Here is a 27524-nt window from a genome sequence, read left to right as displayed (position 1 = left end):
CCCAACACATACTAGTGCACCTAGGGATTCTAAGCAGAACAGTACTGGAACGTGGCTACCTTTTTGTTAAGACCAGCCTTCAGTGTATGTTGAGGCCCTTTCTAGCTCAGGGCACGTTCAGTGAACTCTAACTGGCTGCCAGACAGTTCTGTTCACAACTGGTTAGCCTGAACAGCCATATGTGAGATAGAAGCCTCTTTCTCCCATCCCTAAACTACAATATAATTCATTCTTGGCATTACCCCAATAAATCTGAGGGCAGAGGGAGGGGACATCCAGGTTTGTTGAAGCTGTATCACTTATACCACCTGCCTTACTAGGGCAGCCAGCAAGCCTGCAGGTGAAGGATACTGAAGAGTTCTGAAAGTTGTGGGAGAAAAAAAAAAAAAAAAAAAATTTCTGCCAGTCAGCTTGATTGAGCCAAAAAGGGGAAGCAATACTAGAAGTTCCCTATTACCCTGCACATCCAAAAGTTCCGTGAGCAGGAAGCTCGGGGGCAGGGCAGACCCCACCACCCTATGGATGCATGTGCACTGAAGCCAAGGAGGTCTGCTTTCTCTGTTTTGAGGAGTTGCATGTGTCACTTGTCTCCTTTCACAGAGCGCAAGTCAAGAGGATTTGTTCCCTTCTGCGCTCCTACACTCCTATAGTGCTCACAGTCAGAGAAGTCTTTACTCATCTTTGTTTATTTATTAGAAAATCCCTACAGGTCTAGGCATTTAAAATGAAGCATTAGTTACATGGAATACGTGCCCACAAAGTCCAGAAGTTGCTGGATACACTGCAAAGGTGGATTGGGGCCAGTAGTGACCCAGTGACCTCTGCAGGAGATGCTGGTATGGCTGTAAGACACTAGCAGGGCAGTAGCAATCATGATCCAACCTTCTCAACATAGTTAGCAGGATAGAGTCCAACTTGGCCAGTGAGAAGTCGGCCCTTGCACCAGCCCTGCTCATCTTCCTCACTAATCTTCATTAGTTCTTCACCTAAAAGCAAAAACAGTCATTAGAAAGCAGCCTTGGGAAAGGTGGCATGGCATTTTTTCCTGCCTCAGAAGAGTTAGTAAAAAGCAAGATGTATTGGTCTGAATCACCACACTCTTATCTCCTTGTCACACTGTATCTTATTGCACAGTTTAATCAAAGCCACAGTTACTGACCACTTCAGTATCTATGCCCAATTCCATCCCCTTGGCCAAGGAACTTCGAGACAGACCTTCACTTCTGCTGTTCCAACACTGGAAATATTTTTGTGCCCCATGTTTCTGCCTGCTTTCCTGCCCCCTGAAGAACATGCTTACAAAGCCAGAGAGATCAGAACGATCTCAGAGGTTTCTTTTGTAGTGGCTCCTGTGTAGCGGGTGGGAAGGAAATGTAAGAGGCTGCTAAGCTCTGGATGTTAGGACCCAAAATGACTATTCCATGATGGAGTGTCTGTTTTGGCAAGCAAGGCATGGACTCATTTCTCAGACTATGACCAGGAAAGGCTTTTACTTTTCCCTGAAAGGAAAAAGGGCAGAAAGGTCCCCTTCTCCACCAGTAGGAGATACTTCTGCCAGAGGGAGGTCTGACTGCATCAATAGGCACATCCCACACTGGCAGAGGCTCAGAAAGTCATCTGCTGTTAAGCTTAAGCCCTACTGGTGCATGCTGCTCAGAGCAGATTCAAAAAGAGGATGACTACAGCCAACCAGTCATGCCTCATTACATCTGCTGGGTGGAAAGAGAGAGCAAAGAGTCAAGTTCTAGAGCACCCATATCGTGAGATATTTTAAGGCAACAAATTAGTGTTTGGAAATTTACTAGTATGGTAACACTGCAGCATAGATATTGGCCTCAGGCACAAGCCCTTGCTACTGAAGGACTTCAGTACCTTTTTAGAACAGGTGTATTTTGGAGAGGTATAGCACAGAGATACAGATACGGAGACGTAAGACTCAGAACAAGCAAGATTAGAGACACTCTCAAGATCCAGATGTCCTCTTGGCATTGGAGAATATCGCACATGCAAACTAAATTTAACTGAAGGAAGAAAAGGGGAAGGGTCTGTTTGCTCCAGCATTCTCACTCAATCCTCTGCTGTGAGCCAGGATCTCCACTCTCAAGATACCCATTTCGAGCAAGTTTGCATAGCTGTTTTTTTCCAGTTGAACTCTGCCTTTAGTAGCGCACATCAGTCAGCTGAGCTTTCTCCCTGAACATCTATCTTCTGCTTACTTCAAAGGACAATCCAGACTGCATATATAATTTTTATATCAATGGCAGAAGGGAGAAGCATTTAATGAAGTCTCAAGATACAGTGCAGAATAAATGCCTCAAGAGGAGGCAGGAAGGATTTGTCTTACCACTTGGGGTCTGCTCTCCCTACACTGTGACCAAGGCCTAGGCAGTCTCTTTTTATGTGGCGTCCCTGTCTTAGTCTAAAACAGGTTGGACTTCCCAGTGTATGTATCATCCCCCTCAGAGGAGCCGGGAATGGGTCAGGCCAGGGAAAGAAGAATAAATATCAGTTTTCAAAGGGACATCCAGTTCTTAAAGAGTGTTTCAATCATTCAGTCAGCCCGAGTGGGGACAGCAAAAGGTTAGTAAGAGATTAGTGCTTCTGTACCTGCTTTAAAGCTCAGCTCATCAGCCTCCTGTCCTGTGTAATCATACAGTGCTCGTACCCGTACACCCGGTACCTTTATGTCCTCCTCATGCCCATTGGCATCCAGGCACTTCTTGGGAGTGTCCTCATCTGACCACTCCGAAATGTCTTCCTTCCCTCCGCTTTGTATGTGCAAGGAGAAAGGGAACAAGATGGTTGTTAGTAGACTCATCTCTCACCCAACTGCTCCTGAACCAGGCACCACCCTGACTCCCCACAAGACTGCTATGCTATAGAACAAGATGCAAGAACAAGGATGAATAGGGAAGAGAGATCCCAGGAGATACTAGATTTGGTTGAAAGCATCCCAGCAGTAGAGCCCTGAGGGCCATGAGGGTAACTCATTCTCAAAGTATTTTCCCACATGCACTCTTCATGACCTCATTCTACTCTAGCAGACCCTCTCACACAAAGAAGGCTGGTCCTAACTGGAGAGCCCAGCTGTGTCCAGAATTATGCCAGCCAAGAATAAGACAGTTAAAGCCATGTGTCCCATCCCAAAGAGATGTCTGCAATGCTGTTTTCCAAGTCAGAAACTTGGAAAGAGGGGAAGAGCAGCAGAGGACAGGCACCTGGAACCCAAAAACCCCTGAAGAGGCTACGTTCCATACTAACTTCATATGGGCAGGTGCCTTCAGGCTGTCATAGAAAAGGCTGTTCTGCTCCTCTTCATAGGAAAACCTGTAGATTGGCAAATAGGGCCCCTGAATCCAGTAGACTGCAAAATACAGTAGTGGCCTTGAGATATCTCTATATCCCCTTTCTTTTCTGCCCAGTTCACTTAGGCCAGAGTTCACCTTTTAAAGCAGGATGGCTACTTGAACTGTAGGGCATAAGCCTCTTCAGCCTCTCTCTATTCTCCAGCATGCTTCCTGGCAAGGGAAGCAACTATACCCAGACTTGTCAGGTACTCAGCACCATGCCAAGGGAAAAAAAAAAATCCGATGCCTGCATTAACAAGATAGTAGAGATAACTGGCAGAGCTGCAAGTTCCTAAATCTCCTCACCCTGTTTGGGAGGAAGAACTGGGGAAACGCATGCCAGAACCTCACACAGCATTAGTCTGATCGGGCCAAATCTCATCACTAGAAGGGTCTTTATAAGGAAGGCACCTTGTGAGGCAGTAAGTACTAGACAAAAAAAAAAAAAAGCCCAAACATCACAAAAAAGACAAACCAAACAAACCACACCACACAGCTACCCTAAACCCCCTTTTCTACCCTGCCTTTCCCAGAGTGGCACAGGCAAGGCCATGGGCAAGAGACAGGAATTTCAGGAAGAAATCACTCCTATCAATCCAACTTATTCATGACCCTAAGCAGGACTGTACTTTTCCTAACCTGATGTATCCCAGACTTCAGCTCTTTACCTTCTCCTTGTCTGCAGAGGGGTCTGTGAGACAACACCATCCCGTGTAGGCAAAATGCTGGTCAGTGTGACATCATCAGCCATCTTGCCACTCTTCTCCTTCTTGGTGATTGCCCGCTGTGTTTCAAGGGACCATTCCTGTTCAGGGAAAAAACAAAAACACTATCAAGCCACTCCGATACAAAAGCTTTGTGCATCTTTTCTGACCAATATAGAAGGACAGAACACCCGGTCATACTTCAGTTGTGGCTGGGCTGGTCAGCCAAACGGCCTTGCTGGTATAGTAGGCTCACTCTTGTTGAGTCCCAAGGTGCAACAAGAGGGGCTGTGAGAAAATTGTAACAGGAATTTGTCCCAAGGCCCTAAGCACCAACTCCTGTTCTTTGACCTTGCAGCTGGATGGCTGGAGTATTTGCAGTTTGGCAAGTCCCTTTGGGCACCAGAGAGCTTGCAACTCAACAAAAATTTTAGAAGAGCCTAACACCTTGAGCCTGCTGAGCAAAGTCTTTCTAATACAAGACTAGCAATCCACCAACTTCAGTAAAGCAGCTAAATGTTTGGAAGTAGTAACAATACAGTCTAGAATGCTACATCACCTCAAACTGAGGCCAATTCATCGCCATGCCTGGTCCATGAGTGTTGCGCCACCACTTCAAGTCCTCTTGGTTGTCTGCAGCCATGATGACTTGGTAGAGATCTCGATACAACGCATGAAAGCTATGACCAGGAACAGGCAGAACCATCAGTTACCAAGTTCCTCAGCGGTTTCCCAAAAGCCAAGTAGGAAAGAAAAGCATAGCATCACGCACAATTACAGAGCATCCAAAGTCCCATGCGATTACGCTCCAGGAAAACAGAGCCACACTTACAGAAGAGTCAGCCTAGCAAACAGGACAGGCTTCTTCGGTGTGGCAGTGGCTAACATCTGCCAGCTCTCCACACAGCTCAACAAGTGAGCATTGAAAGAGCCTGGCACATTCTTGCACACAGACAGGGAGGTGGCTCAGATTTTTTGCCTCCACCTTAAAAGTGTAGGAGCACAGAAGATTTTGGGCTGCCCCTGTTTCCCCTGTGTAACCCCTACTTAAGGGAAACTTGTAGGCTTACAGTTAATCATTATCTCACAGAAGGTGTCTTTACTCAGGGCCGAATGGGTGTAATAGTTATAGATACTAGAAAGCATCAGAGCTGCATTCCTCAGACTGGGATTACATATAGCAACACAGAGGCATTTCATAGAATAAACACCCACAGGACAGTACTGGACAGTAGTGGAAGAGGAAGGGTTCAGAGGCAGAAAGAATCCTCTCTGGGGAGTCTGGCACTGTCCAAGATCAGAGACAGCAGCACTGATCAGTCTAAAGGGACCAAATGCCAGTTCTAAGACATACTTGGAAGGAGAAGGAGTGAGACCCAGCAGATGCAAGCAGGCAGCTCCCTTTCACTAACACTAGAACTGGCACCCTTCACCACAGCCCAAAGCACCCCAGGCTGGCAGAATTCCCTCCTGTGTCAGGGCTGGTACCTTTCACTGGTGGAAAGGTTGAGATGCTGGTGCAGATTCAGGAACATCTCCTTAAAGAAGCACAATCGCTTGCGCTCTGCTTCCTGACAGCCTTCAAACACTTGCTCCATGTCCTCCATGTAGCGGGGATTGTAGCGGTTCAGCTCTTCCAGCATCTTCTCGTATTGATCCTTGCACTGCATCAGCCCAGGAGGACAGCAATGGTGAGATATATTGCCTTGATGTCAAACCAGTGACCCTCCCCCTGCTCTGGCTTGGGACTGACAAGTTTTTTTCCCCCCTGCACTGCTGAACAAATATACCACAGAAAGAAGAAATCCCACAGCTGCTATCCCAGTCCACTGCTCTCCCAATATTATTGCAAGTTCCTTATTCTTCCTTGCCACCCTCTTCCATAGAGGGCCTTCTGCACTTTCATTTTTGTGGGCAGACAAACCAGCCACTTTTGGTAGCCAAGTCTTCAACTTTGCAGCTTCCACCCCCTACGCCATATCTCCCCTCCTTTTTTGTTTTTAATTTACTCATAAATTAGATCTTACCCAACATCAAAAGATAGACCGAGACTTCAGTAACTAAGAGTCTAACTTGCTAAAACCTCAAACGATGGTATCTCGTACCTCCTTACAGGCTTCAGCAGGAGCTATTTCACTGAGTGACATTACAACCAGTGCTTTTTTCTTAAGAGGAGTATCCTTGTGACCTACATCCATACAACACACTCTCACCTTCTCAGCCTCCTGAGTGCACTTCTCGACACGCTCCTGCAACTTGCGCAGCTGTTCCTGTGAGACAGATGAGTCTGCCTTGGCATGGTTCTCCCTTGTATGGGCTGTTTTCTCCTCTTTCCGGGCAGCATGATAGTTTTTCTTAGAAGTCTCCACCTGTAGGAGGAAGATGCAGAGAAAGCCATGATCCTGAACACATTGATCCTCCATTACTCAAGAGAGGGCATGTTAACATTTGTTAGTCAGCAGCAATTGTTTCAGGACAACCTAACAGGAATGCCAATTTAACATTTAGCAAACCATGCTCCAAAGAGAAAAGGTACCTCCAAATTATCTCTTTTTCAGTGCTCACCTGCCATGCCAGAATATAGAGCCTTTTACCTGTCTTCCCACACAGGAAGTAAGTTACAAAGTCACCAAGAACAAGAGAACATCAAGACATCCCTCCCTCTCTGGCATTCTCTGCTACTCTGGCTAAATCCAGTTAGTTTGCCCAGTGGCTCTCACAATCAGGCAGCCAGCTTGACTGCCCTTATCCCTCCTTCCCCATTCACACTTTGCTCACATCTTTCATCTTCTTCACCCAGGGTTTCTGGGCCTTGCGGAACCCATCCTCTGCCTCCTTTGTCTCCTTGAAGCCTCCAATCATCTGCTTGTGGTAGGCCTCCTTCTGCCAGGCCTTGATCTTATCCGAGTCTTCACCAGCCAGGTGGTTCCGGACAGCTAAGTGAATTTCACTCAGTTTGTCTGCAGCTGTCAGGAAGGCATGCCAGGCCTTCTCCAGAGTACCATACTGTGGACCTGCAGGAACAAACACCAAAGGGACTCTTATAGCTCCTGCCCACAGAAGGAAATGCAGATTCTTTTCCTCCTACACACACCTATCAGTATGGAGTCATAGAATCATAGCCTGGTTTAGGTTGGAAGGGACCTTAAAGATCACCTAGTTCCATCCCCCCTGCCACAGGCAGGGACACCTCCCACTAGACCAGGTTGCTCAAAGCCCCATCCAGCCTGGTCTTAAACGCTTCCAGGGATGGGGCATCCACAACTTCTCTGGGCAACCTGTTCCAGTCCCTCACCGCCCTTAGAGTGAAAAATTTCTTCCCAATATCTAATCTAGATCTCCTCTTTTCCCATTTGAAGCCATTACCCCTCATCCTTAACTACCCCATTGCACAAGTGGTCTTGTCCACACACTGGTCTCCACGCAGTCCCCACAGGCAGCATCTAGACTGGTTGTTACAGCTGGCCAAGACAGCTGGCATTTCTTTTGGGCAGCCTTAGCTGTCCCAGATGGTCAGTGCTAGGAGAAGGTTTCTGTAGAAAATTCTCTTCACAAATCTGGTATAAGCTTCAGGACAGATAGCAATACTCATTCATGGCTGAGGCTAAGCCATGTCCTTTGGGGCATCTATCCCACTGTTCCCCATTACTTTGAGATACTATCAGTTTGAGCCCACTGCCATTAAATTGCAATATTAGTAGTTATTCTCTGACTGGAAGAGAAGGAGGAGATACAACCAAGCCATCCTTAACAGGGGAGATCTGCAGCTTGATTTAAGACTTGGACTGCCCAAGGACTTGCCAAACTAAACAAATAATTATTTTAATTTTTTTTTTAACCAAACACTGGACAATGCAGAGAACACCTCTACAAATGAATCGGAGGACTGGCTACAAAAACACACAGGAAAAAAAAAAAAAGGATACCCAAGAAAGTCACCCCTTTCCTGGAGAAGGGAAGCCTGTCCCCCAAGGAAACAGTGTCACCCTCAGTAAGAGATAGCACTCAAGGAAGAATGCAATGATTGCATCCTGCTCCAAATCCAACCTGCCAAATTTACCTTTCTCCACATTGGTCCGCCACTTACGAGACCATTCTGTTAGCTGCTGGGCATAGTTCTTCTCTATCTTGGCTCGCTCCTGGAAGCAGGAGATTAAGTCATTGCAGAGCCGGTACCCATCATCCACACGCTTCACTGTCCGCCTGTAATTTCCAGCCTGAAATTTCACACAACATCATCATTTATACTGTATTGACTTTCATGTTCCTTCAGAACAGACAGCAGCAGGTCAATCATTGCATGGGGAGGGAGCACAGGCCCTTCTGAAGCCAGCAGCTGGGCTCAGTCCCTCCTCCGGTACTCCCTCAGGGAGGCACAGCAGTGGAGGGAAGAAGTTGAGATGCTTTGCTTGCCCCTCTCACAGCTCAGATCAGCATCAGCTGAACAAGGAACTCTCATTCCACAGCATCTATGCAGGAAAGGGTCACCTTCTCCCTGCAGTAACACACTGTGTGTTACTGAACGTCCCCACAGTTCCTCCCTTCCCAAGAGCAACATGTTACCCAGGAACCTGAAACTCAACCCTTAATTCCACAAGTGGGAGGTAAGACGACATTCCTACCTCCCTCACACACTGATTATCCTTCCTTACCTCCCAGAAACTGCCCCCAGGAGCCTCCCCGCCAGCATCATCTTCAGATGACATCACCCCCGTTCTCTTGCAGCAGGGAATTTTTGCAGATTTCAGTTAAGCTGAGAAGAGAGAAGAGTGATTTCTAACATAGCACTGGCTGCACCTTTGCAGAGAGCACAGTTCTGCATGACTCTTGGAGCTGGAGGAGCCCAACTTACTGCCCTGAAGGCAAGTACTTGCACCAGTGCACCTCCAGCAGTGGATGGCTAGATTCAGTAGAGTTGCCCCAGACTGAACCTGCCTTTTCCCTCCCTGCAGACACATGGTCTCCTTGGCAGGCCTGTAGCCCATTGGGAAAGGGTGTTGTAGAAGACAACCTTGCCAAACCTCAGCTGTACAGATACTGGAGATGCTAGTGAAACCAAACATCCTTCAGGAGCACCAGACATCTCTGCAGAGATTCTGTTCTTAACCAAGGCCCTCAAGAGGGTAGCAAAAACTAGAGAAACTGAGGTAGCTCAAGCTATTTGAAATCAGCCTTCAAAGACTTTAAATAAGTCTTCTGTCAGTGAAGATGACTCCAGCTTCCCAGTATGACTCAGGATTATGGGATTACAACTGACTAGAGAAAACAAGGCTGAGCAGTCAGCAGGCAGGCATGTCTTGAATGGGGAGGAGCCCTATAAGCTGCCCACCAGCTGAGCTGGGCTTGAGCAGAACTATGGAAACACGCTGGGGCACGACCAGCCAAATGGCACTGCAGCACACATGCCAGTTACCCAGCAGCGCTGCTTCCCTAGAAATATCCCTCTAGAGCTGGTGTTTTTGTTACACTCAACTCTCTCACTACATTAGCCTCAAAATCTAGGCTAGAAGGTGAAAGGTTCATCTCATCCTCTGTTGTCTCAGAACTTTCACCTATTCCCCTGTGCCAGCCTGCGCTGCCAGTTTGTTCCTGACATGGTGTGACACTGTGAATTCCTTGGGGAGAGGTTCAGGGTTGATCTTGTGCAGGAATGAGAGAGGGAGTAATGGAAAGAGGCCCAAGCCCAGTCCCTCACATGTAAACCCACTCCATTCTAGACAACCCTGGGTTAACACAGCATAGATGTCCTTTGCTGCCACTTCTCCTCTTGCACATTCCTAGTTATAAAAAGCTTCCCTCACACCCCAGAGAGGTATCTGCTCATTCTGCCAGCCCACAGAGCACACAGCAGACATGAAGATTAGGCCAAGAGTCCACATCCCCCACCTCCTGCAAATCCTGGTCAGTGGCATGAGCCACACTATGAAACACCCCAACACAGACTGCAGGAATTTCCTACATTTCTTCTGAAAACAGTTTGGCTCTATTTGCCCAGTCTCATCCCATGCAGAGTGTCAGGAGTACATTAATGCTGTTCCTCTGGGTTTCTCCAGAAGGCTGAAACTGCTGAATTCCAATCACAGAAGCAAGTTGTTGAATGGGACGTGACACTCAGGTGGATGAACCTTGAAACATGAACAATACCTCCACCCATGCCACCAGCTGTCCCTGTCCTTCCTCCCGCCCCACCATTTGTCAGTGGGCTGCAAAGCTATCTTATGTGCCTCGAGGGCACGCAACTCCACTCTTGTCCCCAATAACTACATACCTGAAAGCTTAAAGCGAGATACCGCAGGGGAGCAGCGGGCAGCTGGCAAGTATGTCTTGAGCTCTTCAAACTCCTTGGAAAAAAAACTAGAGGAGACAAGAGATGGACACAGTTAGACACTGCTGCTCCTTTGTGGGGATGCTGCCTGTTCTGATGCATTGCCATCCTAGGGGTGTCCCCCTTCTGCCAGCTACTAGGAGGGGCACCCTCTGATATAGCAGCTGCAGCCACTGTGCCTCCTGAGATGCCACATTCCAGCACGTAGGAGAGATGCCAAATCCTTGTGTCACAAGATCTAGCCCCAGAGAGAGTTAAAATAGGAACATTGGGGCAGCACGACAGCACTGTGCAGGAAAGGTAGCATCACAACAGCTGAGCAAAGGGAACAGCTCATGGCCAGAAAGACCCAAAATAAGCACACTCCCTAGGCACCGTATGTGGGGCCTGGTCCCCCCCTCACCATACAGTGTCCAGTTTAGCAAACCCCATTGCCTCCATACACTGCTGCCCACACTTTTACACATAGCTGGCTTTGAGAGAAGGGTAATACACACACACACACGCTTTCTCCAGTCCCTTTTTACTGAAAATTAAGAGGATTTATATAAGAGACAAATGACTTGATAACTCTATATTTAAAAAAAAAAAAAAAAACACCAAACAAAAACAAGACTTACAAGAATGCATATTCTGGTTTAGAGGCCTGGACTCCTTTTAGTAACAGAGCACCTAGCACTGCCCTGGTAGGACGTGGCTCTCTACCAGCAGAGCTTTTTTTGTTCTGTAAGCTGTCCCCATCATATGCTCCGAAATATTTTATTTTGTGTTATGGTACAGGTTACTGTCAGCAACTTTCCACAGAGGAAAGGGAAGTAAAAGGCCTGCAGAGATTAAGGGAAGCAAGGGCAGAAAGAGGCATTTTTGTTTACCTCATATTCACTTCCCTGAACATTTACTTCAATGTCAAAAGTCTATTTATTTAAAAAACAGGGAAGCAAAAAAACCTTCTGCTCTATCATTGATATCCACTCAGCTGAGGCTGGAAGGTTAGGGCACCTGAGAGCAGAAACTGCAAAACCTGGGAGAAAGTGGGATTTTTAGCCAGACATTAAGACGATTTTAGAGGAGGAGTGAAAGAAGGCAGGAAAAGAAGGAAAGAAATGCAGACTGAGTTATTGCAAACAGACTAGAGCCCTTTGGTGAGGAAGGGCTGGCGGGGGAAGAGTTGAGATGATCCAGGTCATTGGTTAAAAAGTTATAGCTCATCATAAACCTTATAAGACTTCACAGTGGTCCCCAGTAAATCCAGACTACACATTTCTGAAATTGCCAAGATTAAAAAAACTTCACAAGTAGTTATGTAAAAGTATACTTAAATCTGCTCCAGACCCTTCCTTTCTTTCTCCCAATGAAGACACAGATCAGTTAGATATGACTCAAAGATTGTATCACTTTCTCCATCCCACACCCCCATCCCCACTTTATCAGGAAGCAATGAATCACAAACATGCCTTCCATCTCTGGTTTCCAATTCAGGCTGACTACACAGTGCTAGAATTTGGGGATAAATCTGGAAAGCTGTTGTGTACCAGAGCGTGCTTGTTTGAGGGACAGTCAAGCAGGAAAAAAGAACAGGAAACCCAAAACCCCCAAATCCATTCTTTCTGCAGTTTCCACATTAGAATTCGAGCCATATTTATTTTCTCAGGAGTTACAAACCCATATAACTTGATTTACTATCACCAAGATCAACAGGCTCTGAAACATAACAGTAGCTGTGCTGGATCACAGCAAGGGTCCTCATAGCGTCTGCAGACAGCAACCAAAAGTAGATACCATCCCTCACTTTAAGGACAGAGCAAGCATACATGATGCCTCTCTGCACACTCTCCAAGCCTCTAACCATTTGTTGACAGGAACTTCCTGAGCTGGATGTGGCACCTATGAATTTAGTAACACTCAATGTATTCCTCTTCCATTCATTTCTCCAATCTGTTTTTGAACCCACATGAGTTTTCAGCATCCACAATGTCATGTGGCAAAGTATCCCACAGTTAAGGCTATACTGTAGTCATCAGCACAGTAGCTAGGTTGGAGAATACAATAAAGTAGCATATATTTCTACAGGCTAGTCTCCATGACCTGAGTAGCAGCCAGTTGAGTACATATTTCCATAGCAGTTGTATAGACTTTATAGAAGTCCAGAAAAATCTAGCCTGGTAGATGCAAAAAGGTCAAAGAACAAGGAGGAGCCTTTTCTGCCAGGCTTTTTCTGGACTTTCCATACTCCATGAGCCCATGTCAGTCAGCAGATCAAACTGGATCTACATGCAGACATAGGGAAGGTACTTAGTACTGCACACAGGGGCTGAAGAACAGCTGCTGCTGTCACCCTGAGCCCTGGAAAAGCAAATAGATTGCCACTCCGCCCCCTCATGCCTATTCCCAAAACACCACGTGTTGTGAGCTTGAGACCAGGAAGACCCGAGTTTGTGAGGAAAAGCAAATATACAAGTTATACATGCCAAAACCTGGAGGTTGTTTTACAGCGAAGTAGAGACAACAGGGCTACCGTATGGACAGTCTGATACAGCAAAAGCCACCACATAATTCAGGAGGGCTGGCAGAGCCTGTACAGTATAAGCAATATAGCTGGAGTTATAGAGTCAACTAGAGTTATACGTAGGTCAGCACCACGTACAAGACTTTCTGATGCCACTGCCACCTTTGCTAAGAGGAGGCTATATAACGAACCATATTTGCACAGCAAAGGAATGTTTATCCCTACCTTCCTGCCTTCCTCTTTCAGCTATCACAGCTAAGAGCTACTTGAAACCTCACTGCAGTTCCTGCAAGATTAGCTCTTTGAAGAGGGAGAGAGTGACTACATCTCTACTCACTTCACATCTCTGCAGGATTACAGATGAGGGCATCACAGACACTGCTACAACCAGCAACATCAGGTAGACAAACTGAACCATGCAAATGAGATTTCTGCAGAACAACTACCCTTTCTGCTAGTTGTGTTAAAAAAGTACTCCCCTCCTTCCCCCAAATGCCTGCACTCACTTATGACCAACATAGTTACTAGGCCACACTTGCTATCAACTCCCTATTGAGTTATCAGAAAATGGCTCTTGGTCTTTAGCTGCAGAAAGGTAGAATAGTTCATGACTGCCTCACTGGTACTGAGCGCCACTCAGGGAAATGCCAGAGGGCTTGTCATAGCAGAGCTGTTTCCACCTTTATCCACGTTGTTAATCTCACCCCTACTCCAGTCAAGTCACACATCTCAGCCCCACAGATCCCTGCCCTCAGCCCGCAGCGTCAGGCTAAAACCTTTCCTTTTAAAACCTTTGTGAATCTGGCAATGCACTACAAGGTATGTCTTTTTGTTTCATGTTTGCACAACATGAGTACAAGGTCCTCATCCACAAATAAGACTTCTAGACCCAATAGTAATAATCACTCTTCTCCACTTCAGAAGCCTTTCCCTAAGGCAGGTAAACCACAGAGATCCTCTTCCCTCTACACCACTCTCCAATACTCCCAGCCTCCAAATGCCCAAGGCATCACTTCTGTGCATTGCTCGACTGCCTCCTCAGACTCCTTGTGAGGAATTGTTTTCCTAAGCTTGCCAAGAACAAGCCTCTGAACTCTACAAATGCTCAAAGGGCTGCTGCATGCAGCCCTGCAGGAATTCATCCACAGAACAGAGCTTGTACACTGTGCCAGACAAGGCCTTCTACCCAACTCCTCTCCCCTTTCCCAAGTGTGACAGCAAGTGCTGGATGCAGACACACATAGGAACAAGTTGAGTTATATTTATCTAGTAATAGTAACTGGGCCTTTGGTGGAGGCACTTTTTTTATTATGGAACAATTCCTATATAGGTGCTAAAGTCAAACTAAGCAAGCGTTTTAATCAGGATTGGGCTGCTACTAATTGATTTCCACCTCAAGACAACAACTAACAGCACAAGGCAACAATGGGAGATTTCCATGACCAATTTGTTTGACTCCAAAAGAGTCACTTTTCTGCATAGCAGCAGTGAAGGTATTGTTTTCACCCCAGGGCACTTCTGGTGTAGGCTGCAGATAAACATTTCAATCTGAACACTCCAAATACACAAAAGGATGACAGGACACCCACACACTCCCCTTACAAAAGGACAGATATGAAAACCCTTTATTTTTTTGTTGTTGACTTGTTGTCAGAATGGAACTAGAAAGCTGGAGCCAGGAGGTTCCACATGACTCCAGTAGTGTAATGAACTGGATTGGTCCTGGTACAGCACTGCTAGGAAGGTCCCTGATGGAGAGAATGAAATGGGGCATGGAACTTTCCAGCCTCAACATCTCTGGAGATGAACATCCAATAGGTCTGAACCAGTGGTTGTAATGATGCCCAGTAACACGCTCCACTGCCATTATATAGGGACTGATACTTACAGGTATACTCACCTTTCTGAGGAGGGGCCACTTCTTCTCTACAGCTAGAGAGGATGCCAAGTAGCATGAAGATCCTCCAAAACTTCCCTTAGAGATATTTATCTTATTGCTGTGGTCACACCCTTGGTAGAGTCACCTGACTGGGAAAGGGACTAAGAACCAGTGTTTCCCAGCCGCTCCCTAAGGACTGAAGCCTGCCAGGGCTGCCTAATGCAGTTTCGAGAAAGATTTCAGCTCATCTCTCCAGCCAGGGAGAGGTCACAGAGACATCAGGCAGAACAGCAACTACACACAAAGGTCACTTCAGCTACATGCAAGCCTGTAACAGAAGCCTGTCTCCCAGACAATGATTCTCTAGAGATCGTGTAGCTATCCACTAGCAAAGTTCTCCATGATTATACCAAAGTACTGCAATACAGATGACATCCTGTTCCACTTAAGGGGCTGACCTCCTGAGCCTATGTGCTGCTTTATTATTCTTATTTCAAACCACAGCTTCTTTGTATTGGTCTTCTCCACATTCAGACCAAGCTAATGTACTGAAGACAGACATCGCCCTACACGTTACCCCAAGTTTTCAAAATGTTCATTCAGAATTAAATACTTTCTACGTTTATTAGCTATTCCCTATCAGGTTCTTAGAGGGCAAGGCTACAGGACAGGCTTCTACCAACACACTGCTGCAGATCTAAGGGTTAGGATACCTGACTGATATAGCTTTACCAGGCAGAAATTGTTTCACCAAGAAAAGGGAAGATTCTGCCTTTTTTTTTTTTTCCCCCAATATGATGTAGGAGGTCTTTAATATTACAGGAACACAGATCTATCCTGGTTAACACGACAATACAAGACAATGTTAATGAAGGAATGTATTGGGCTGTCAAGGTCTGTGTCAGTTTTTCCCCAGTTGTTCTTCCTATAAAAAAGTTTGATTATAATCTCAAATATCCACAGAGTTAAAGGAGGGAGGAAGTCAGTGCTGGACCATGGGTTACCATACTCTAACAGGGCAACAGGCCATGTTCGTTTGGTATGTTCAAGATGGTTGCTGGAATAATCTTGACATGTATGCTATGTCTATGTATTTAACAGACAGCTACAAATAGGAGCAACAGATAGATTAATAAAAAGACATACATGCAAGCTACCGGGAACAGCACCACACTAGCTGGCTTTCTTAGCCTTGTGAATAGCATAGCTCCTGTTCCACCCATTAGTCAGCATGCCCACTTCAGAGTTCTCATACTCCCTGGCTTAGCCCTCTTTCAGGGAAAGGTTTTAACTCATGCACATGTTGAGAACCTGTAAACTCTACTGTCCCACTCCCCGAGCCTCTTTACTTACTTGCTTCCATGCTGGGTACTTCCTACCCTGATGCATCAGTCTCTGCAAATAAACACCAACCTTGCCAGCAAACACATGCAATCAGCACTTCCCTTTTAATCAGAAGGGACCCCAAACAACTGGAAGCTATTCTTCCTAAACCACTGATAAATAGAATCACAGAATCACAGAATCACAGAATCACAGAATCACAGAATCACAGAATCACAGAATCACAGAATCACAGAATCACAGAATCACAGAATCACAGAATCACAGAATCACAGAATCACAGAATCACAGAATCACAGAATCACAGAATCACAGAATCACAGAATCACAGAATCACAGAATCACAGAATCACAGAATCACAGAATCACAGAATCACAGAATCACAGAATCACAGAATCACAGAATCACAGAATCACAGAATCACAGAATCACAGAATCACAGAATCACAGAATCACAGAATCACAGAATCACAGAATCACAGAATCACAGAATCACAGAATCACAGAATCACAGAATCACAGAATCACAGAATCACAGAATCACAGAATCACAGAATCACAGAATCACAGAATCACAGAATCACAGAATCACAGAATCACAGAATCACAGAATCACAGAATCACAGAATCACAGAATCACAGAATCACAGAATCACAGAATCACAGAATCACAGAATCACAGAATCACAGAATCACAGAATCACAGAATCACAGAATCACAGAATCACAGAATCACAGAATCACAGAATCACAGAATCACAGAATTATCAGAGTTGGAAGGGACCTCTAGAGATCATCTAGTCCAACTCTCCTGCTAAAGCAGGATTGCCTAGAGCACATTTCTCAGGACTGCATCCAGGCGGGTCTTGAAAATCTCCAGGGAAGGGGACTCCACAACCTCCCTGGGCAGCCTGTTCCAGTGCTCTGTCACCCGAACCGTAAAGAACTGTTTCCGTGTATTTGAACGGAACTTCCTGTGTTCTAACTTGTGCCCATTGCCCCTCGTCCTGTCACTTGGAACCAATGAAAAGAGCCTGGCTCCATCCTTCTTCAACCCACCCTTTAGATACTTGTATGCCATAATCAGGTCTCCCCTCAGCCTTCTCTTCTCCAGGCTAAAGAGTCCCAGCTCTCTCAGCCTTTCCTCATAAGGGAGGTGCTCCAAGCCCTTAATCATCTTAGTTGCCCTTCGCTGGACTCGCTCCAGCAGTTCCCTGTCCCTCTTGAACTGGGGAGCCCAAAACTGGACACAGTATTCCAGTTGTGGCCTCACCAGTGCCGAGTAGAGGGGGAGAATGACCTCCCTCGACCTACTGGCCACACTCTTCCCTATGCAGGCCAGGATTCCATTGGCCTTTTTGGCGACAAGGGCACATTGCTGGGCCATGGATAATTTACTGTCTACCACAACCCCCAGATCCTTCTCCTCCAAGCTATCTCCCAGCAGGTAAGCCCCTAACCTGTACTGGTGCCTAGCATTCTTCCTCCCCAGGTGCAGGACCTTGCACTTGGTTTTGTTGAACCTCATTAGGTTCTTCTCTGCCCAGCTCTCCAGCCTGTCCAGGTCACGCTGGATGGCAGCACAGCCCTCTGGGGTGTCAGCCACCCCACCCAGTTTGGTATCATCAGCAAACTTGCTGAGGATACACTCTGTCCCCTCATCCAGGTCATTAATGAATATATTAAACAAAATTGGACCGAGTATTGACCCCTGGGGGACACCACTGGTTACAGGCCTCCAACTAGACTCTGTGCCGCTGATCACAACCCTCTGAGTCCTGTCCCGCAGCCAACTCTCAATCCACCTCACTGTCACCTCATCTAGCCCATACTTCCTCAGCTTCCTAATAAGGATGTCATGGGAGACAGTGTCAAAAGCCTTGCTAAAGTCAAGGTAGATGACATCCACGACTTTCCCCTCATCCAGCCAACCAGTTATAACATCATAGAAAGCTATCAGATTGGTCAAGCACGATTTACCCTTGGTAAATCCATGTTGACCACTTCCAATAACTTCCTGTTCCTCAACGTGATTGGAGATGACATCCAGAATGAGTCGCTCCAATACCTTCCCAGGGACAGAGGTGAGACTAACCGGTCTGTAGTTCCCTGGGTCCTCCTTCTTGCCTTTTTTGAAGATTGGAGTGATGTCGGCCTTCCTCCAGTCCTCAGGCACCTCTCCTGTTCTCCATGACCGTTCAAAGACGATGGAGAGTGGTCTAGCAATAACATCCGCCAGCTCTCTCAGCACTCGCGGATGCATGCCATCAGGGCCCATGGACTTATGAATGTCCAGCTTGGCCAAGTGGTCTCTGACCCGGTCCTCCTCAACTGAGGGAAAATCTTCCACTCTCCAGACCTCCCCTTTTGCCTTCAGAGGGTGGGATTCATGAGGGACAGCTTTAGCAGTGAAGACCGAAGAAAAGAAGGCATTCAGTAACTCTGCCTTCTCTGAGTCCTCCACCACTAGGGCACCTGTCTCGTTCACCAGCGGGCCTACATTTTCCCTAGTCTTCCTTTTTCTATTGATATATTCAAAGAACCTTTTCTTATTGTCTTTGACTGCAGTGGCCAAGCTGAGTTCTGATTGAGCTTTGGCCCTTCTCATTTTCCCCCTACATAGCTTTGTTATATCTTGATAATCCTCATAAGTTGCCAACCCCCTTTTCCAGAGAATGTAAACTTTTCTTTTTTTCCTGAGGTCCAGCCAAAGTTCTCTGTTTAGCCAGGCTGGTCGTCTTCCCCGTCTGCTCGTTTTTCGAGACAAGGGGATGGCCTTCTCCTGAGCTTTTAAGAGCACCTGCTTGAAGTATGCCCAGCCTTCCTGGGCACCTTTGCTCTTCAAAACTGCCTCCCAAGGGACACTCTCGACCATGCTCCTAAACAGGCTAAAGTCTGCCCTTCGGAAATCCAAGGTGGCAGTTCTGCTGGCTCCCCGCCTTACGTGATCAAGAATTGAAAACTCTATCATTTCGTGATCACTGTGCCCAAGGCGACCTCCAACCTTTACATCCTCCACAAGACCTTCTCTGTTAACAAACAGTAGGTCCAGTAGGGCACTTCCCCTAGTTGGTTCCTTCACCAGCTGTGTTAGGAAGTTGTCTTCCACACACTCCAGGAACCTCCATGACTGTTCCCTCTCTGCTGCATTGTATTTCCAGCAGACGTCTGGGAAGTTGAAGTCCCCCACAAGAACAAGGGCAGATGATTGTGAGACCTCTGCCAGCTGCTTGTAGAATACTTCATCGGCTTCTACATCCTGATTAGGAGGTCTATAACAAACTCCCATCACGATGTCTGCCTTATTAGCCTTCCCCTTAATTTTTATCCATACACACTCAGTGTTGTCATCCACACTGTTAAGTTCCTGGCATTCAAAACTGCCCCTAACATAGAGGGCCACCCCACCACCTCTTCTTCCTTGCCTATCCTTTTTGAAGAGTTGGTAGCCATCCATTACAGCACTCCACTTGTGTGTGTCCTCCCACCACGTTTCTGTGATGGCGACTATATCATAGTTTCCTTGCTGTACAATGGCCTCCAGCTCCTCCTGTTTATTTCCCATGCTGCGTGCATTAGTATAGATGCACTTCAGCTGGGCTGATTGCCCTGCCACTTTCTTGGGGGGACAAGCCCTAATTCGCACCTGATCATACTTAGGCACTACTGTAGCTACCAAATTATCACTACCCCTCGTGCCTTGGCTGTCACACAATTCACCATCCCCCACCACCACTGGGACAGGCTGCAAGACCTTGCTAACACTTTTACCCAGAAGCACTGGTACGCTTCTCCCAGGCACCACTTTTGTAATCCTGGTCTCATCCCCGTCCCCCTTCAAACCTAGTTTAAAGCCCTGTAGATGAGCCCTGCTAGCTCTTGTCCCAGGATCTTTCTTCCCCTTCGGGTTAGGCTTCCCCCACCTGTTGCCAGCATGCCTGGTTTCCTGTAGATGAGCCCATGATCAAAAAAGCCAAAGTTCTGCCGGAAAATAGGTATTTAAAGCTCCAGCCAAAGCCATTATCCCCCTCCTCAGCAGTCTCAACCTGCACGGAATGCAGACAGTTTTTCCAGGATTTGATCTACATTTCACCTGGTCACATTTTTCTTCACTCAGTGACTGGCAAGACAAGATCAACAGTCCGTCCTGTAACACAGTTGCCTATAACTTAGTAAAGGTAACTCATCACAATAGCAGGCTGAGCCAGTCCACTCACTTCCAATCAGGCTTTGAGTAAAGAAGTTTGTTTTGTTCAGATCTTCACGTGAACAGCACTGATCCAAACAGAACAAAATGCCCCAGCCTCATCAAACCCTGAGCAAAGAAGAAAGAAATCATAAGGGTGGTGGGTGATGGGGGGGTGTTTCCACGAGGGGAGGGGAAGAGCAAACTCGTAAGTCCCCATCAATGGAATATTCTCCTTCTGTGATTGAATCACCTTGCAAGCCCCAGAGCAAGGATCAAGTTTACTTGAATGCATTAAGGAAGCAGACTGCAATCAAACAGCCTTTAGAGGAGCTATAAGCCAGTTAGCTCCATCCTAACACTGAGCTTCTGGTGGTTTCTTGCCTCACTAGACTACACAGTAGTCAGATGTCTCCCCAGTCAGCCTCCTCTGCCCCTTCCTCCCATTTGGAAGTCCCAGTGGTTTTTTAGCCCAGCTACAGTTCTGCAACTTCTGGCTCCACTTTACCAATAGTTGTCTTTTCCAGTAGCTGTCTTTTGAGTAAGGGGGAATGGGAGACAAAGCTGGCAAACATTTTGTCATTCAGAACAAGTGTGTGACAATAATACAGCCAATGAATTCAAAGTGCTGCATTTCTTTATCTCTGGTTGCATCAAACAGGTTTCTGGTTTTACTTGATAAAAGCTGATCTACTAAAACTGATTATTATGGGAATACTTTCATTCCAAATATTCATATAATGCAGACAAGAACGTGGAAGAAGATCAAAGTGTTTCTGAAGTTCATCCAGTTCTCTGCACAGTTCTGAGTCCCAAACAGGCTGTAGAAGGGAGTACAACCAACTTTTTGAGATGAGAGCTGAATAAGGTAAGATTGAATGCCAGGACATCTCTTATGGTAAAAGAGAAGGCGGTAAAGCATCACACCCATTGCTTATGTTCCACATTGTGGTCAGTTCCTCTATGTTGATGGCAAGGCTCTTTGTTCACCTTTTGTCACCAGAGCTTGGTTTACTCAATTGCTTCCTTGCAGGAAAAATCAAAACATAAAAGAACAACTGCAACTGTTAGGCAGACTTCAGACATATGAACTGGTAGAACTGTAGAACAGCTTTTACAGAGTCATTTTGCAGTCTTTTATGGGACCAGACATGTAACAAACAACATTGATTGTTCTGTGGACCAGAGAGAACATTCAGTAACTTAGATTCCCTTCGTAGCATTTCCTAGTTCAAGAAGTTTGGCGCATTCAATCACTCTGTAGGTACTCCATTCCTAAAGCTACCCACATGCCTTTCTGACATATTTCCCAGATACACACACAGATAACAAAGTTGAAGTAGTACAGCCATTAGAAACTGGCCCACACTGTAGATGTTCATACTTCATGCATTCTTCTTGAAGTTCATTATCCTGTATGCCATGGAGCAAATTTTATCTACTTTCATACTATTTGCACAGAATCTGCTCTTTGGTGTCAGTAGTGCCTCTTCAAATAAATTTTTGGATCTCAAGCTGAAGAACAGGACTATAAATATAAATTACTTCATAACCCAGGTGTTATTCACAAGATTCTAGGAGAACACAAGCAAATGGGACAGTCAGCCCAAAGGGCACACATTACAGAATAGATTTTAACTGTTCAGCATCACTGGAATGTCATTTGCTTTCTCAGCCCATTGCCCAAAGCAATGATCTCAGTTTCCAATCCTCAGGATTCAACCCTAACATGTGAGGAAAGAAGACTGGGAGGCTTTTTAAAAGCAGAAAGCACAAATGGAGCAATCCAGTGGGCTTTATTTCCCCCCTAATGGCCTCCCGAAGCAGCTCCTATCCCACAGCTCAAAACCCTTGTTTTTTGCTTGCGTTGGAGTAGATGCCTGCTGGAGTCAACGGCAGGCTTTCACACGGGTTTCCACAGGACGACAGTGCTAGTACAAGAGCTAACTGAAAACACCAAGAAGCAAAAGTAAACATCTAGAATCATTCAAGAAGTGAAATATGCTTCATCTTCTCCTAATCCTCCATGAAAGCTTCTTGCCCTTGACAGAGACGGGCAGCAAGCCTACTTCAGAGCTCTACAAAGCAGTGCTGCAGCTGATACAGCTCAGCAGTCTCAGAAGCAGAAGAGGTTTGGCTTAGTGGCAGGGATACTATGGGAGAGGAGGAAAATACTGACAACAGATAATCACCTATAGTTGACTGAAAAGATTGACCACGTCCCCAACAGCCCAGTACCATATCTTCCTGCAAACAGAAGAGACAGCTTGCTCAAGCTCATAGCATGGACGGGACCAAGGAAGCTGAAGACTTGATAACAGTTAGTTGTAAGTTGCTTGCAACAAGTCTAACTCCTCTACCTAGAAAAACTTAGTGACAGTTTGCAATAAACGGAGTCCTACCATAATTACCTACTAAGAGAGCATAAAATCTCCCACAAGCCTAATGCCTCTGGATCCAGGCCCCTGGTACCATGGAGATCTCTCACATGCCTCTTCAACAAACTACAATGCCCAGCGACAATCACTGGATCTAACACACAAATTCTGATTATCACAAGTCTGAAAGGCTCCTTCCCATCATTTCTTCACAGCGAGGAGAAACCACTGAAGGCTGAAATATGATTAGGATGCCAGTCACACATATTGCCTCATTGCAGTACCTGGCTTCAGCCCACATTTCAGCTTGAAGGAACATAAAACTATTGTACCAGTCACTGAAACAAAGCAGGATGATTACAGCAGAGGACACACCAGACTCTTTGCCTTGACATTACAATTTCTGCTGGAAAAGTTTGTGCCCAGACAGTCAGAGTGCACTTGGATGTTAAACTACAGTGGTCACTATAAGACAAGGTAGCAGCAAAAAGCTACCTCTTGAATAGCTTCTTAACTGCTCCAAGGATGCAAAGCTCTTTTGTTATTCTTCAAATAGCAAAATCCCAAATTCTTCATGAAAATTTCCAGATACAGTAGGCACTGTTTTCTGTCCCACCCACTAAGGCCTTAGCCTAAGATATTGAGGCTTTTTTTTGATCTATCTTACACAGTTCCCTGTCATATAGTACCCTCTACACCCATCACACTGAGTAACTAGCGATAAAATAGCTTGCCTGATCAGAAAGTCTGCTTTAAAAAGATAAGAGTCCCTCAAAGGGCTTAAACAGCTCTCCTATTGTTTACGCATTTCCCCATGAACTCTCAAGAGCAGCCCAAATTCACACATCACTGATCAGCTGATGGCAGAAATAGAGGCAGTTTATTAATGCTCTCTGATCAAGAGCATAGCTTTTTCCACTCAGTCTACAGGCAGATACTTTTAGCTTTTGAGGTCCCCAGTTCAATCCTTGGATGCCAGCCATGACACAGACCAAATAGTTCAAACAACAACTGAATAATCTCCAGCCCTCAAGATCACCAGAATAAAGAATATACAGTATTTGCCAGGCTCAGTGATATCATATGAGCTCCTAACAGAAGCTCATGTGGCCCCGGTGCAGTGACTAATGTGTTCTCAGAGTTTTGCATCTCCTAAGAAAAGTGGTCACATTACAAATATACCTGACTGTATTGTTGAATTTTGAAAAAAGATATATATCTGTGTGTATTATACACAGATGCATTTATTTATATATTTTTGGAAACTCATGTTCATCCAGGGAAAGCCCAGAAGATTCAGGCTAGCTCTTGTATAAGCCACAGTAATTTAAAGTGACTAAAAGTACCAGTCATTGTCCTGTGAAGAAATGAGTTTGGGTCCATAAGGTTTTTAGGCTTTTATGACTGGGTTATGCATACAGTCTGCCAAGGACCTACGGCATTTTGGCACAGTCCAGTCACACACAATCCTTATTCATGTACTGACGTTTGATAGTGGAGTTCCAGGTGGGCAGTTATTCTCAGGCCTATACACAGCTGACACACTGAAGTTACTGCTTTTTTTTTTTTTTTTTTTTTTTTTACAGCCTGAGAAGACGAGTCTTCACTTGAACAAGTGCAGGCAAGCCAGAGAAGCTCAAACTCATGGGTTCAAAAGAAAAAAAAAAAAAGAAAGGCAAGAAAGCCAATAAAGCAATACAATACAGCAGGCACAGAATAGGGAAGGCAGCAAGCAGCTGATCTCACTCACACATTCATTCTGTTCCAAGCGGCGACTCAAAGGACAATCCTGTAAATATTTTAGGGAACTTCTAGTGAAATACCATTAATAGCAACACACTGCCAAAGCAGAACAGACAGTCTCACGCAGTGCACATTGTGCGCTTCACAGAAAGGTGAATCCTTGGCCGAAAGAATGCACCCAGTTATGCAACGCACGGGGAGAAGCTCCACTTTAACTCCACACCCAGAGACCAGCTCACACCTGGAGGGAGCAGGATCTCGACCCTGCCATTTTAGCCCACACACTGCAGTTGTGCATTCTGCTCCCATTACGCACAGAGAATGACTTGAGTCGTTGTAAGGCTTAGTGACTTCTTAGTGACATCTGAATTCCAGGGTGGAGTGGGAGGCTCTGCTAGGGTTCTGTACTGCAATCAATTACCGTCGTATCAGAAATTCCTTTGCGTGAATTAGACCGGCAGTAGATTTCAAGGGGAGAGAGGCTCGTCTCCCATGTCAGGAGGATAGGGAACACCAGTTGGGTAAGGAGGGTTACAGAGTGAATGAGAAGGCCAGACTTCCCCTGAGGGCCAGAGACAAGTGTCCGGAGGTGGTCAGCTAACCTCCCCCTCGCTACCAAGCTCTGAGCCTTCTGCAAGCCTGAAGAACTGAAGCAAGCAAAGAACACATAGTTGGCACGGAAAGCAGTGAAACCGGTTAACGTGTTTGGGCCATGCTAGCTTCACTTATCGATAGCTTTGCGGAGACCACAGATCCCTCCTTTCGCACGCAGTGACAAATCATAGACTGTCTTCTCAAAGCGCTGGATGTTCAGGCCCACTAATACCCTCCACGTTTATCAGCTTTTTCCTGCCCTGGGCCAGAGAGGACACGGTAACCCCAGCAGCCTGCCCGGGGCCAGGCGACACGGCCGCAGGCCAGCGCCCTACCCCACGCCCCGCTCTCCCCTCCCGGACACCCTCGCTGCTGTCGGCGGCCTGAAGGGAGGAGGACGAGCAAGGCCAGCACCGTCCCGTTTGCCGTACTCCGGCCGCCAACAGCCCGGCTCGCAGCCTGACAGCATGGACACACCCCCCCTCCGAGACATGAGGGGGTGCAGCCCCCCGAGCCTGGGCCCCAGCGAGGCCCCTTCCCCCAGGGGGTCCTGGGAAGCCGCTTTACGCCCCTCCGCCACAGCACCGCCAGCGCCCGCGGCTCTGGTTTCAGAGTGGGAAGCGGCTCAATGCGGATCCGGCACAAAGGGGCCCCTGTCCCCGCCGCCGAACGGAGCGGAGGCGCTGTGCCCGGAGGGAGGGGGCAGCCTCCAGCGACGGGGCGGCGGCGGCAGGCCGGCTCCGGGGAGGCCGGCAACGAGCCACCCGGTGAAGGTCAGGCTGGCGGCCGGGCTGCAAGGGACGCGGAGGGACCCGGAGCTCTCCCGGGAGCTTTGCCCAGCTTGCTGCCAGCCAACCTGCCGGGGACCGCGAACGCGCCGCCGATCCCCCGCGCTTACCGGGCGTCTCCGCTCCGCACCATGCCAAGCCGAGCCGCCTCCCGATCCCCTTCTGCCCACAAGCAGAGCCCGGTCGGGCACCGCCTCCCCCACCCGCCCCCTTTCCATGAGGAAACTTTTCCCTCGCAGCCGCCAGCGCTGCCCGAGCCGCGCTGCCCGCCGCAGGGAGGCGGCGGCGGGACGGGGCCGTGCTCTGCCGCTGGGACCCCCGGCACCCCACGGGGAACAGGTCCGGCAGCGCCCGGCCCGGGAAAGCGGAGCCCGCAGCCCCGGCAGAGGTGACCCCGCCGCTTACCTCGCAGGCGGCTCGGCGGGGCGCTCGGCGGGCAGCGGCCACCTGGGCTGGGAGGAGACCGGGCCCTCCCCCTATTTCAGCCGCCGGGACACGGGGGCTCCCGCCCCGCCTCCAGCAGCTCCCGGCGGGGCGGGCCCGGGCACTCCGGTGGCAGCGGGGCAGCTCCGACAAGGCTCCCCCCTTCCCCGCCCCCCTCCGCCGGGCTCTAGATCCAATTAACGGGCGGCCGTCGCCGCTGAGCGGGCTCTGCCCAGGCAGGTGGGGCCGATGGGGAAGGGGGACTGGAGGAGGGGGGGCAGTACCGGCTCCCGTCGCCGGTCCCCCTCCACGGGGAGGGCCTGGGGTCGGCCGTGAGGCGCGGGGCGCTGCCTCCGAACAGTGGGGAGGGGACTGGGGGCTGCCCTTTCCCTGGGGGAGACCTGGCCGGCCGGGTCGCCCCCGTCATGGCGGGTGCTGGGAGGGAGGCAGCCCTGTGGGGAGATACCAGCCCGCCCGGGTGATGGCGGAGCCAGCCCCAAGGAGTTGGGCTTTTCTCTGTGTTGCCCACTGGATTTGGGGCTTCAGTTAGTTTTTTAGGTGGTTATTTTGTGTGCTGTACCGGCCAGCTGACCCGCGGGGCCCGGAGCCAGCCTGGTGTGCTGGAGCAGGAGGCCCAGCAGGATCCCCAGGCCCCACTCCCACCCACGTGGAGAGCTGCCCCCTCGCTTTTTAGCATGGGGTAGGTCACTCTCCCAGGGCTTGGAGAGCAGCTTCACCTCAGCGTCCTTCTTTCTCTTCCGGCCTGATCCCCCTGACTCTGTTCGGTCACTCTCCCTTTCCTCTGAAAACCTTTATCTGAGTAATCCGGACCTCATCTTTAAGAACCTGAGACTCTCTTGGTTGCAACCAGCTTTTTCTAAATGCCAGAGAGTTTTCCTGCCAGAGTTTCCATTTCTAACGCCAGGCTGCGGGTGCGATTCCCCATGACGCTGGGGCAGGGCTTGCAGGAGGAGCTCTGGGAGGCCTTGCTGGCCCACCTCCTCTTGACTGCTTCCAAGTGACTTGGGAGACAACTCCAAGGACCAGCTGTGGTTTTGCCGTGATGTTTATTCAGTCGGTAGAGAAAGGAAAGACTGAGAGCCTTGCAGGAGGAAGAAAGGAAAGAGAGTGCCATAAATCTGTGCTCCCGTTTCTCTGGAGCAGTACTGGGATGTTTTCTCTCTACAACTGCCCCAGGTTTCATAGGAGCCAAAAAAATAATTGTACTGAGGCTCTTCAGATACAATAAATTGCTGTGTTGGAAAGTGGACGTTAGAAACCATTCCACTTAATTTGTTCTGGGGCA

At 47.8% G+C, this 27524-nt stretch overlaps 1 protein-coding gene across 4 annotated transcripts; it reads right to left on the bottom strand.

The window, feature by feature from the left end:
* Nucleotides 1-559: 559 nt before the first annotated feature.
* On the bottom strand, nt 560-26238 carry PACSIN3 (protein kinase C and casein kinase substrate in neurons 3). Of its 4 annotated transcripts, none has more exons than XM_082485265.1 (11): nt 26201-26238; nt 10320-10405; nt 8704-8804; nt 8112-8268; nt 6830-7065; nt 6265-6420; nt 5540-5715; nt 4611-4731; nt 4016-4152; nt 2608-2768; nt 560-986 (listed from the first exon to the last, which is right to left on the bottom strand). In XM_082485265.1, the coding sequence occupies exons 3-11, from the start codon at nt 8755-8757 to the stop codon at nt 871-873; spliced, it is 1314 nt and encodes a 437-aa protein (XP_082341391.1). In that variant the 5' UTR covers nt 8758-8804; nt 10320-10405; nt 26201-26238; the 3' UTR covers nt 560-870. The 4 variants fall into 4 exon arrangements, with proteins under 4 accessions (XP_082341391.1, XP_082341393.1, XP_082341392.1 ...); XM_082485267.1 differs by having other exon boundaries at nt 8112-8190; XM_082485266.1 differs by lacking the exon at nt 26201-26238 and adding an exon at nt 14783-14934.
* Nucleotides 26239-27524: the final 1286 nt, after the last annotated feature.

This window comes from Vanellus vanellus, assembly GCF_965231255.1.
Source record: "Vanellus vanellus genome assembly, chromosome: 6".
NCBI classification, from domain to species: Eukaryota; Metazoa; Chordata; class Aves; order Charadriiformes; family Charadriidae; genus Vanellus; species Vanellus vanellus.
The sequence above is the reverse complement of the archived record's forward strand: the minus strand, read 5'-3'. Positions and strand labels throughout refer to the sequence as shown.

Coding starts and splice junctions, on each gene's coding strand:
- PACSIN3 (XM_082485265.1), bottom strand. CDS start 8,757: ATGTCATCTGAAGATGATGCTGGCGGGGAGGCTCCTGGGGGCAGTTTC. Junction 6,421..6,829: donor GGGTGAAGAAGATGAAAGAT/GTGAGCAAAGTG, acceptor TTCCTCCTACAG/GTGGAGACTTCTAAGAAAAA. Junction 4,732..5,539: donor AACCTTTCCACCAGTGAAAG/GTACCAGCCCTG, acceptor TCCTGGTCATAG/CTTTCATGCGTTGTATCGAG.